The sequence below is a fragment of the Brienomyrus brachyistius genome, chromosome 3 (assembly GCF_023856365.1).
Source record: "Brienomyrus brachyistius isolate T26 chromosome 3, BBRACH_0.4, whole genome shotgun sequence".
NCBI lineage: Eukaryota > Metazoa > Chordata > Actinopteri > Osteoglossiformes > Mormyridae > Brienomyrus > Brienomyrus brachyistius.
In genome coordinates, this window is record NC_064535.1 from 33,362,364 (window position 1) to 33,374,038 (window position 11,675).

Here is an 11,675-nt window from a genome sequence, read left to right on the forward strand (position 1 = left end):
ATCTACCTTCCAGGACTTGACCTCTGCTCTGACCAGGAAAATCTCTTTGAAGACTCCACTGATCTCCTCACCCATGGACACTGTGACAGAGTCGTCTATGGCCATTGCCATGGCGGTAAGTAGTGTGCCCCCCTCACCTGTACCAACAAGCCGTGCAGTGATCCTGGCCTCCACCAGAGCTGGGCAAATCAGGTCCAGAGAGTAAAAGACCAGACCGGGATTTTGTTTCAACCAGTGGAGTTACTCCAGTGGAGTTACTCTGTGACTGTGACACTTTATGTACTGGATGGTTGAACCAAAGTCCAAAGTCTTAGTCTGGACTTTTACTCTCTGGACCTGAATTGCCCAACTCCGGCCTCCACCCCCCACTATCTGTGTTCCCAGCTCATGGGAGGCATCGGCATCATCCACCACAACTGCACACCCGAATTCCAAGCCAACGAGGTGCGGAAGGTCAAGGTAAGGTGGGGGGGGGGGAGCGATGGGGCCACAATGGGGCATCAGGCACACAAGCGGGACACCTCAGGACGCCGTCTTGTCCATCGCGCTGCAGAAATTCGAGCAGGGCTTCATCACAGATCCCGTGGTCATGAGTCCGCGTCACACCGTCGGTGACGTCTTTGAGGCCAAAGTGCGGCACGGCTTCTCCGGGATCCCTGTCACCGAGACGGGCAAGATGGGCAGCAAGCTAGTGGGCATCGTAACCTCGCGCGACATCGACTTCCTGTCCGAGAAGGACTATGGCCGCGCCCTGGAGGAGGTGTGTGGCGGTGGGGGGCAGGGATGGGGGTTTCGGTGTCTGTTTGTTGGGTGCTGAGCTAGTCAGCCGGGATTGCTAGAGATTTATCACCTAGTGTATAGGTTCCTAACCTTTTGATGACTGCGGTCTTTACATTTGGCAAATATTTTACAGACCAGTATGACTGTCAACTGGCAGGACTGAGCTTGTAAAAAAGGCACGAAAATATAAAGTTTATGTTTGGAAATTGAACAACCCCCCCAATCCCTGGGAGCTCCTGCTCTGTGAATGACTTGTGTTTTTTTTTTAGTTAGAATTTTAATAATTTATGCAGCAATGATTCACTGCTCTGCTCATGGTCCATTGTCCTGCAGGCCATGACCAAGAGGGAAGATCTGGTCGTTGCACCTGCGGGGGTTACCCTGAAGGAGGCCAATGACATTCTGCAGCGCAGTAAAAAAGGTGAGTAACGGGGTCACCAGTCAGTCCTTGGGGGGCCAAGCACATGCTCATGACGGATCTGCTGTGAAAGTTCTGTGAAGTTCTTACATGGTCTGTCTTGGATCAGGGAAGCTGCCCATTGTGAATGACAGTGATGAGCTGGTGGCCATCATCGCTCGCACGGACCTGAAAAAGAATCGAGATTACCCGCTGGCCTCCAAGGACTCGCGTAAGCAGCTGCTGTGTGGCGCTGCCATTGGGACCCGGGAGGACGACAAGTACCGACTGGACCTGCTCATGCAGGCCGGTGTGGATGTGGTGGTTCTGGTGGGTTCGGGCCCTTCTCTGAGTGCTAGTGTTGTTGCATCCATACCTTTCTTCATAAGTGCAGCCTGCTAACGCTTCTCTCTTGCTGTTTGCTTGAATTCTCTCAGATGTCTGCTTCATGACTGATTTTTTTTACTTATATATCTCCATGACGACCCCTTCATGAAGGCGATTGGCTGTTTACTAGATAGGATTCTATGTGTGGGAACTGTCAAGAACTAAACTGGATGTAGCTTAAACGTTTTGTAATGCACAGCTCTGGATTTTCTGACACTTTTGGTAGTATAACGACCTGCATGATAATGCATGAACCTGCATGACGCTGGTCCTTAGTGCAGCCTTCAGAAACCTGCACCTCATGTATGGAATTATGTTTACTTATGTTCACATACAGCTCTTTACTTATGTTCACATACAGCTCTTTACTTATGTTCACATACAGCTCTTTACTTATGTTCACTTATTATTCACACATCTTAGTTTCTTTTACTTTTTCTATCTTCATTTTACTTTTTATTCCATTTATTGTTTTTTGTACTTTTCTCGTGGTGTTTAATTCTACACTCCATGCCACCACCAGCACCACAACAGCTCCTTGTACTTTTCTGATTCTGATAAAGACTAAAAACACAGTTATAGACCTCTGTGATTTTCTTCCCCCACCGGACAGGACTCCTCGCAAGGCAACTCCGTTTATCAGATCAGCATGATCAACTACATTAAGCAGAAATCGCCCGAGCTCCAGGTCGTCGGGGGCAACGGTGGGTCACAGCCTAGGGGACACGTCCTCTCCGTTCGGTGCTGGGAGGTGACGTCCCCTGCTGATGGTGTCCCCTTGTGTCTCTAGTGGTGACAGCAGCGCAGGCCAAGAACCTGATCGATGCCGGTGTGGACGCCCTTAGGGTGGGGATGGGCTGCGGTTCCATCTGCATCACGCAGGAAGGTCGGGGTGGGGGGGGGCCCTGAGAGAGCTGGCCCGTGTCGCTGGAGTGTCCCCAGTGGCTCAGCATCCTGTCCCCTGTCTCCCACAGTGATGGCATGTGGTCGGCCGCAGGGCACCTCGGTCTACAAGGTGGCGGAGTATGCGCGGCGCTTCGGGGTGCCTGTCATCGCTGACGGCGGCATCCAGACCGTGGGCCATGTGGTCAAGGCGCTCGCCCTGGGGGCGTCGACCGGTACGCTGGACGATGCCAGGGGATGGGCACCGCCCGTTTGGTCACATGGACTCCTGAGCTCTTTACTTCTCCCCCCAGTGATGATGGGCTCCCTGCTGGCTGCCACCACTGAGGCCCCCGGCGAATATTTCTTCTCGGACGGCGTTCGCCTGAAGAAGTATCGCGGCATGGGCTCACTGGATGCCATGGAGAAGAACAGCAGCAGCCAGAAGCGCTACTACAGGTCAGGCTTGGGGGCAGCCTGCGGCTCCAGAGCGCCCTCTGCTGGCCGCGCTGCCCACTGTTTCTTAACTCCACTCTACCTTTGCGCCCCAAACAGCGAGGGAGACAAGGTAAAGGTGGCCCAGGGGGTGTCCGGCTCCGTTCAGGACAAGGGATCCATCCACAAGTTTGTCCCCTACCTGATCGCTGGGATCCAACATGGCTGCCAGGACATCGGGGCCAAGAGCCTGTCTATCCTGCGGTGAGCCATGCTGATGGAGATGCTCGTTGGTGGGGGGCCAAGTTCTGGTTGATTCTGAGTGGTGAATAAAGCTCTTGGTTTGTAGGTCAATGATGTACTCCGGGGAGCTGAAGTTTGAAAAGAGGACTATGTCTGCGCAGGTGGAGGGGGGCGTGCACGGCTTGCACTCGTAAGTCTCCCCTCCATGACCATGACCATGACCATGACCATGACCATGACCATGACCATGACCATGCCTCCCCCTCAGTCCACACGCGATGGCCCGGTGCTGATTGTGTTTGGAATGCCGTGTCACATGGGCATCACATGACTGTGTCTTCCTTCTTCCCCCTGCCTCATGCACTCACTGTAGGTATACCTATGTTCCATGTGAGTATCTCAGCGTCAGCCTCTGACACATGATCACAGTGCCGTTTCTGGTGTGCTGATGTGCTCTTCGGGCCGAGGGGGATCCGGGATCCGGGGAAGGTTTCCGATCTCCGGGTGAGAGACCCGAGGCAGAGTTTTTTTTTTCCCTCGATCTTGACGCTCTCTCCGACCGTCCTGGCCAATCCCCTCCCTCCCTGTTGAGCTTTGCAGCTATGCAGCCAGAAACCGAGCTGTCGATCATGCGTTTGTCTGCACCCACATATGCAGCATTCTTCCTGAAATTCCATGCCTTGTGTTCCTTCCCCGCAGTTGGAGCACAAATCCCACCTCTGTGCTCCAGTGTGAGCTCCGGTAATGTGTTTAAGGACGTAACACTTGGCTTGTGTGAGAGCCGGCTCGGGTTCGGGTAAACGGGGGAGAGTGCGAGCCTGTCTGGCGCTAACCGCTAAGTGCTCTTTGGTGTCTGTGCTCTGTGAAGATCATTGCTGGGTTGTTCCCATAGCGGTTTACGGGCCTTTCTGCAGCCATTTTAACATGGGCTTTCTGCCACTTTGATCCCTTTGAAGACCTTTTTCTAATGCAGCTAACAGCGTGGTTTCTGCTCGCTGTTGCTGTCGCCATAACTGTGACCCCTCCTGACCTTATTTATTTGACGCTTCCCCCACAGTTACGAGAAACGGCTGTACTGAAAGCGGAGAGAATGCACTGACAAGGGCCGCCGCTGGGGCCACAACCACAACTGTGCCCAGACAGAACGGACACCTCTGAACAGCATTTCACTACAGACAATCTGCGACCTGCGGACAATCAGGGCTGAGACGCCCCTCCCTTACCCCTCCGGTGTCACCCCTGAGACACACGTTAAGCTTTACCCAAAGGAAACGCCACAATAATTAGCCACCAAAACAACGATGCCACACCCTGAATCCTGGCAACCCCCTTTTGTTAGTGGCTTATGCTACATGGTGCGTGGCTGCATTTCCCATGATGCTGTGCGACAGCTGAACACTGCCTCGTGGCTGGTGGGCTCTCGACTGCCCCAGCCCAGATACAGACGTCCTCTCCCTGGCTTCCTGAAGTACAGCTAAGCTTTCCACGCCTTCTGGATCCTTCCTCTGAGCCCCACTGCAGACAGGTGCCGTGCCGGCCGTGTCGCTGAGGATCAGGCCTTCTGGCTTCTGCATAGTGACACCACGCATAGCTACACTGCGCATACCGACACCGCGCATAGCTACACTGCGCATACCGACACCGCGCATAGCTACACTGCGCATACCGACACCGCGCATAGCTGCACTGCGCATACCGACACCGCGCATAGCTACACTGCGCATACCGACACTGCGCATAGCTACACTGCGCATACCGACACCGCGCATGGCTACACTGCGCATACCGACACCGCTCATAGCTACACTGCGCATACCGACACCGCGCATAGCTGCACTGCGCATACCGACACCTCACGTTTCCTGGCCCATCAGAACTTGGCCCTACCTCCCCTGCTTTGTCCGTGATGTCACCTTCTACCTGGTGATGTCATCCTGGGCCTTGGTGCCATGCTCTGGACTTCATTGCGATTACGGGTGAAGAAACTGAGAATGTTTGCTCACATTGTCCCCCAGCCCCCCCCCATACCGAGCCCCCTTCTACCCGTTTGAAGGAGCTTTTTCATTAACAGATCTGCGATCTCCTCCACTATAAAGGCTCACCCCCCCCCCCCCCCCCCCCATTTTCTTGACTTTTCTATGGGGATTTAATTTGAATGACTCTTCGACATTGTACTTCATGGTACAAAAAGGAATCAAAGTTAAACATGCACACATCACAGATTTGTCCAAGTCTACATTCTGTGTTTCATCTTCCAGGTTTGGGAGGAGCCATGTCGCCTGGATGTTCCTGGGGGGTCAGGAGTGACAGGGCGCTAACCGAACGCTCCAATCGTGGTGTTTCAAATGATTATATTATAAAATTTATTTTCAGTTCCCTGTTATTATGTGTGTCATGTTGGTGGTTGTGGCACGACGTAAATCACAGCCACGAGCAGAGAGCATCGCTAGGCTCCATCATCACGTTAGGGTTGTTGTGGAGATTCTCTGTTTAGCAGTTTAAACAGAACGTGACGTTTCATTTTTCGGTGGTTTTATCTGACCGCGTTGCCACTTTGCTGGCGCCTGCCGTAGACTATTTGCGGCCAACAGCAGGGGGAGGAGTGTCCCGCGGGGGGCTCTGCTCTCGACCGGGGTCTGTGTCTCTGTTGTCCCGACCAGAAGTCAGAGTCAGCAATGGTACAATCTTTTCATTTAGTTACAGTGTGTCAGATCACATTTAAGAGAGAAATTAAGGGCTCCGGCTGCAGTCTGGTCCCGCTGCGGGTGTCAGTGTGGGACTCGGCAGCCACAGCCCTCCTAAGACCCACTGTCTTGCTGCCTCACGCGCTTTTTCTGCGTCCGCTGCATAGGTCTGTATGTCCCCCAGCATCGTGGATCGGCTTTTATGCTTTTTTACACTATATAATATCTCCACTTATATCCTGTCTTTCTTTAGACTGAATCTTATATATTGTACAAAAAATAAAGTTCCCCTTTTAAAACTTCTTCAGCTGCAGTCACGTTAAGCTGGTGTCTCCTTTTTAAACAAACCGTGACATGTTTATAATTATTAAATCTGGCCAGCATATCAATCTTTTATTTTACACAAAAAATTATGTCATTTTATTTTACTAATAAGCACTGGCATCAGCAGTATTAGACTATTTATTGGCTATCAGTCAGATTTTCGAATGCAGAAATATGGAGACGCAAGCAAAACGGTATTCAGTGATGCATAAAATTTAGCTGAGGTACAAAGATAATTCCATCCGCACTATTGATCCACTTTTATTTTATTATTTCTCTTTTTCTGCACTTCCGTGTAACTTCCGTGTGACCACCGGTGCTTGTGTTCAGCCAATCACCAAGGTTATCGCTATAAGCCCCTCCCCAAGGAAAAGTATCTAGTCTGTGTCTTAATTCTGTTCACCATAACTACAACAACAACAACCGTTCTTCCTCTACTCTTTTGTTATCGATTGCTGTTCTGTGAAAGCCCTTTTGGTCGGAGGTCCAATGATGTTATACTACATTTTAAATAATAATAAAAAAAACAACATAAGTACAATGTAATATCATCCCATCAAGTGTGCACACAAGCTGTATGTACTGCCTCGGACCCCAAGAAACAAAGACGATATATGCAGTTTCACTCCATTTAAAATATAATGCTATTGGCGCTGGACGTTTTTGAGATGGGAGATTCATGTGTGGAAAAAGAAGGGTTATTATCCTGAGGTGCAGGAGCTGTCTGCTAGATGACAGGTTAGTCAGGTGGAACACCATGCCAGGCTTAATGCGTGTTTTCCAGACAAAGGGAGGAATTGGACTCACTAACTCACGGGAGTTCCTGGAGGACAGGTAAGCTTTACAGCAGATTGTAGTGGTTTGTTTTATATTAAAATAATAGTAAAATGACGCCTGACAGAATACTGCCAGCTGTTACACTGATGCAGTCCAGGCAGCCGTAGTTATACGTTACTAATTATTATTAAGTTTATCGGATAGGCGAAAGATTTGTGTCTATTATGCCTCTCCAGAGTGTCCAGCTGATTTCGTTACTGCCCCACGCACAGTTACCGTAACCTCTTTCTCTGGGACCCATCCAGGACGCATTAGCGTTTACACTGCAAAAGATATCCGTCCAGATTGATAAGTGGTGGAAGTAAAGAAATACGTCTGACACATCCGCTGTTTCAATGGAAAAACTGCAAATTGGCTCCTTTTTGGTGGCGAACCAGCACGGAGCTACGGAAATTAGGTTGATGCGCGAGGTACTGGGACCGGGGACGTCAGGCGGTGGACTAAACCACCGTGAGAGAGAGGGTGGAAAAGGAATGTTTAAAAACTAAACATGCTTTAATTACAGATTAATATAATGCTTACAATTACACAGTTAGGTTAAAAAATATATATTTTTGGGGGATAACTCTTATGGAGGGGGTCCTGACCTATGCCAACAAGCTGCGCGTGCGTGAGCCAGTGCACACCCGCCCACGGACATGGGCGCGTCCGAAATGACTGCAGCTTTTGTTTGCTGCGGTCTATGAGGAGGGAGCGGTACGTAGGTCTGTGAGGTGGGGGTCCGAAGCGTCGATGGAACGGCAGGAAGACATATTACATTCTCCGAAGTTCTGCTGTACATAACCCATGGCTACGTTGTGCCACAAGGCCACGGCAGCTGCGGACACAGACGGGGATCGTCGCTTGCCAGAAATTTGTGTGAAGGTGGAGGAGGAAGTGCCGACTGTCAGTAGAAAGTAATACCCGGTTCCTTACCTTCACTCGATCGAATATGAATTTTTTTCATTCAAAGTATTTATTAGTTTTTACATTTCGCGGGTATAAATCTACGTCATTGGTAAACATATGGGTAAGGTACCGTGCATGAAGGTGACCCCAGTGTGTCCCAGTGCATTGCTTCTGCTGTCATGCATGCAAACCAGCAGGCCTGCGTACTGATGCGCTTCTGACCAAATGCGGCATCTAGTATGTAAGTAGTAAGTAATCTGTTTCGGACGCACGTGTCTGTGTTTAAAACTCTTAAAAACTTTTTTTGGGCTGGCTGAACCAATAGAAAAATTGAATTTCGCTGCTCGCTGTGAAATTTGAGAGCTGTATTATGCAAGAGCAATGGAGGCAAGTTGTCTCATTGTAATTAATTGACATTTTAATGAGCAATTTAATATCCAGCATTTTATTCATTGTGTCTATCAGATTATATGTTTAAGCTTACTAGTAAGCCATACTTAGGCTATCCCATATGCTCAATGTATAAAATCAATAGAACTATATACATTTATTGGATATTTTAAACTTATTGAAAACACATTGGAGAACACTGAAAACAATAGTGCTTAATATTTCTATACATACATTATTTCATTAAAGAAAGATATTCTTAAACTTATTTCAGCTGAAGGCTTTGTTAATTAAAAAGCGAATTGGTCGATATGGCAATAATACATGTGGATGCTATGCTGTTATGACTTGTGTGAATTGGATGAGTTATTCACATATTAAAGCTAAACAATTTCGTCCTGTAAATACAAACCAATTAACAGTAGGTTCTTTTAGAACAAAAACTAGCATAACGTTTTTTTCATATAATTGGTCAAAATGAGGGGGCGGCATGGTGGTGCAGTGGTTAGCACTGTTGCCTCACACCTCTGGGACCCGGGTTCGAGTCTCCGCCTGGGTCACATGTGTGTGGAGTTTGCATGTTCTCCCCATGTCATCGTGGGGTTTCCTCCGGGTACTCCGGTTTCCCCCCACAGTCCAAAAACATGCTGAGGCTAATTGGAGTTGCTAAATTGCCCATAGGTGTGCATGTGTGAGTGAATGGTGTGTGAGTGTGCCCTGCGATGGGCTGGCCCCCCATCCTGGGTTGTTCCCTGCCTCGTGCCCATTGCTTCCGGGATAGGCTCCGGACCCCCCGCGACCCAATTGGATAAGCGGTTTGGAAAATGGATGGATGGATGGATGGTCAAAATGATAAAATATGCAGTTACCTCAGAATGTCTTGTGAAAAGCAATGAATATGTCAGAAAAGGTGGATGTGATTTACTGGGACAGAATCTCTCTGTAACTTCCGGTAACCTGCTGCTGTGTGACAGTTTGCCCCTGTGGCTCTTAGTCCTGCTCTCGCCTGTCTTGGTGGCTTCATGGGGAATTATGAGCTCTGGCTGCTTACTAGATCCATAGACCATACGAAAGGACATAAACAGAACATGGACGCCCATAGACAATGGTATAAGCTGTCTGTGTCTGGGGCCCTTTCTTACTAGATACATAGACCATACGAAAGGACATGAACAGAACATGGACACCCATAGACAATAGTATAAGCTGTCTGTGTCTGGGGCCCTTTCTTACTAGAAACATAGACCATACGAAAGGACATGAACTGAATGTGGACACCCATAGACAATAGTATAAGCTGTCTGTGTCTGGGGCCCTTTCTTACTAGAAACATAGACCATACGAAAGGACATGAACTGAACATGGACGCCCATAGACAATGGTATAAGCTGTCTGTGTCTGGGGCCCTTTCTTACTAGAAACATAGACCATACGAAAGGACATGAACTGAATGTGGACGCCCATAGACAATGGTATAAGCTGTCTGTGTCTGGGGCCCTTTCTTACTAGAAACATAGACCATACGAAAGGACATGAACTGAATGTGGACGCCCATAGACAATAGTATAAGCTATTTTACTATATATGGCCCCTTTCCCCCAGCCATGGAAACAGCTTTAAAGGGACGGTCACAATGATCTGGTTTGGGAAAGTAGACAAGGCACCGTGGTCACGCATTTATTTTACCGAGAATGTCATGTCGCGGCAGGTCCTTCTCCTGGCGAAATAGTCTGAAGTGGAACTCCGATAGGAAGGTAAAGCCTTGGGGGGAGAAACCGTGTACATTGTGGGATATGTCAGTCAGACATTGTCACTTTCCTCTCCAAGATATTTATGTCATTATCTGTTATTCTTGACATGGACCACTACGAAAAACAAACACATTTAGTTGTATAAAATGTGCTTCTACTAAAGACACTGTTTATGTAACCAGCACATGACCTTGTCTTTTACGGTTACTCTGTGCATGTTAAACATCTTTCAGCTTATTCATTAATAAAATGTTTTGAAAATGGCAGAGCCTCCCCTAGTGCTTTTTTCCCCCCTCCACAGGTTGTCACAATGATGTCTATGTCTGCCATCCTGAGCGGCGTCACCGCTCACAAAATCAGCAAAACCATCACGTTTTTATCGAATGAATTCGTGGTGTTGAGTAGGCCACCACAGGGTGGCGCCAGACCCTTGCTGCTGCTGCTGCCCTGGCTGGGATCTCAGCCTCGGGGCTTGGCCAAATACTGTGACATATACCTGCGTAACGGCTTTGATGTGCTCATCGTGGAGAGCCGGGTCAGCCAGTTCCTTTGGCCGAAATGGGGCCTTGACTATGGCATGAAGGTCCTGGAGGTGCTGCAGAGCGACAGGTTTGTGTGGCGCCCCCTGCTGGTGCATGCTTTCTCAGTAGGGGGCTACACCTTCAGCCAGCTGCTGGTCCACATCTGCAGAAATCCCGGCCAGTATGACGGCCTGATTCGCAGGCTCCGAGGGCAGGTTTACGACAGCCTGGTGATGGGTTCCCTGGATCGCATGGCCGTAGGTCAGTGGAACAGTCTCATACCTGCACATCCGCTTTTGCTTTCTGCAGTCTGATTTGATGATGTGGGTTGGATGACTGTTTATCCATTTCACCAGTATCAGAAGGGGTGTATGTAACGCCTGTCAAATGTTTAAGCTAAGTGTAGGTGAAACATGGCACAGACATGCTCATCTACGGTCAGACTATCAGCTTTAACGTCATTCAGTGAAACGCAGCATTTGAAAATGGGACAGCTTGTTGTGTTGTGGCTAATAATGTTGTCCTCTGTGTAGGTCTGGGGAGGAGTTTGCTTCCCCAGGGGGAGAGCCTTGTGCGGGCGGCCAGCATGCTGTACTTTCGAGCTTTCAAGAGACACACGGTGGATTACTTTAACACCAACATCGACATCTTCTGGCACCGCCCCATTCAGGCACCTGCTCTCTTCTTCTCCTCTGAGAATGACCCAATGTGTGACCATCTCAAGATGAAGGAGATGATTGAGGACTGGCGAAAGCAAGGCGTGAGGGTGGACTGCAAGGCGTGGAAGGACTCCACCCATGCAGGACACCTGCGAGATCACCCTCAGGAGTACCTCTCCACGCTTCAGGAGTTCATACATTCTCTCAGCATGGTTCCCCTCAAAGCCAAAATGTGAGACCACCTGCTGAAAATTCACACTGAACCTGCATTTTTTCCTTCAGGTAGTAACTGATAAGTACAGGGGAAACGATGCTAAAATGTTCTGTTTTGTCCTAAGGCACATATTTTGTTTACACTCAATAAAGATACGCGAACAACTGGACTATTTTCAGACTATTTTCTGAAGTGGATGTTTGTTTGTTTGTTTGAATGGCATTTTGTTTATTTTGTAAGTATGATACGGTGGGGCCCTGTATTGTATAAGCAGTACATGCTG

At 48.9% G+C, this 11,675-nt stretch overlaps 2 protein-coding genes across 20 annotated transcripts in view; both read left to right on the forward strand.

Annotated features, from left to right (window-relative positions):
- LOC125739107 (inosine-5'-monophosphate dehydrogenase 1b) overlaps positions 1-11,675 on the forward strand; it is a 54,220-nt gene that overhangs the window by 9,437 nt on the left and 33,108 nt on the right. For 3 of the 8 annotated variants that reach the window (XM_049008864.1, XM_049008870.1, XM_049008871.1), the window contains 15 exons: positions 14-115; positions 385-459; positions 554-760; positions 1,114-1,201; positions 1,308-1,507; positions 2,178-2,268; positions 2,355-2,450; positions 2,539-2,682; positions 2,761-2,905; positions 3,002-3,145; positions 3,231-3,314; positions 3,498-3,514; positions 3,824-3,865; positions 4,182-4,649; positions 5,383-6,121. In XM_049008864.1, coding sequence (XP_048864821.1) covers positions 14-115; positions 385-459; positions 554-760; positions 1,114-1,201; positions 1,308-1,507; positions 2,178-2,268; positions 2,355-2,450; positions 2,539-2,682; positions 2,761-2,905; positions 3,002-3,145; positions 3,231-3,314; positions 3,498-3,514; positions 3,824-3,865; positions 4,182-4,282 — 1,536 coding nt within the window. In that variant the 3' untranslated portion in view covers positions 4,283-4,649; positions 5,383-6,121. Of the gene's footprint in view, positions 1-13; positions 116-384; positions 460-553; positions 761-1,113; positions 1,202-1,307; positions 1,508-2,177; positions 2,269-2,354; positions 2,451-2,538; positions 2,683-2,760; positions 2,906-3,001; positions 3,146-3,230; positions 3,315-3,497; positions 3,629-3,823; positions 3,866-4,181; positions 4,650-5,382; positions 6,122-11,675 lie in introns of those variants that run through there. The other 5 variants (XM_049008865.1, XM_049008867.1, XM_049008866.1 and 2 more) reach the window with 5 other exon arrangements.
- The window catches only part of LOC125739112 (transmembrane protein 53-like), a 188,464-nt gene continuing 183,303 nt past the window's right edge, over positions 6,515-11,675 (forward strand). For 5 of the 12 annotated variants that reach the window (XR_007397051.1, XR_007397053.1, XR_007397052.1 and 2 more), the window contains exons 1-3: positions 6,664-6,966; positions 9,956-10,001; positions 10,300-10,780. Coding sequence is in view for 7 of the 12 variants with exons in the window: in XM_049008890.1 (XP_048864847.1) it covers positions 6,812-6,966; positions 9,956-10,001; positions 10,300-10,780 (682 nt within the window). In the remaining 5 variants the exon portion in view is untranslated. Of the gene's footprint in view, positions 6,617-6,663; positions 6,967-7,517; positions 7,866-9,955; positions 10,002-10,299; positions 10,781-11,052; positions 11,562-11,675 lie in introns of those variants that run through there. The other 7 variants (XR_007397050.1, XM_049008887.1, XM_049008886.1 and 4 more) reach the window with 6 other exon arrangements.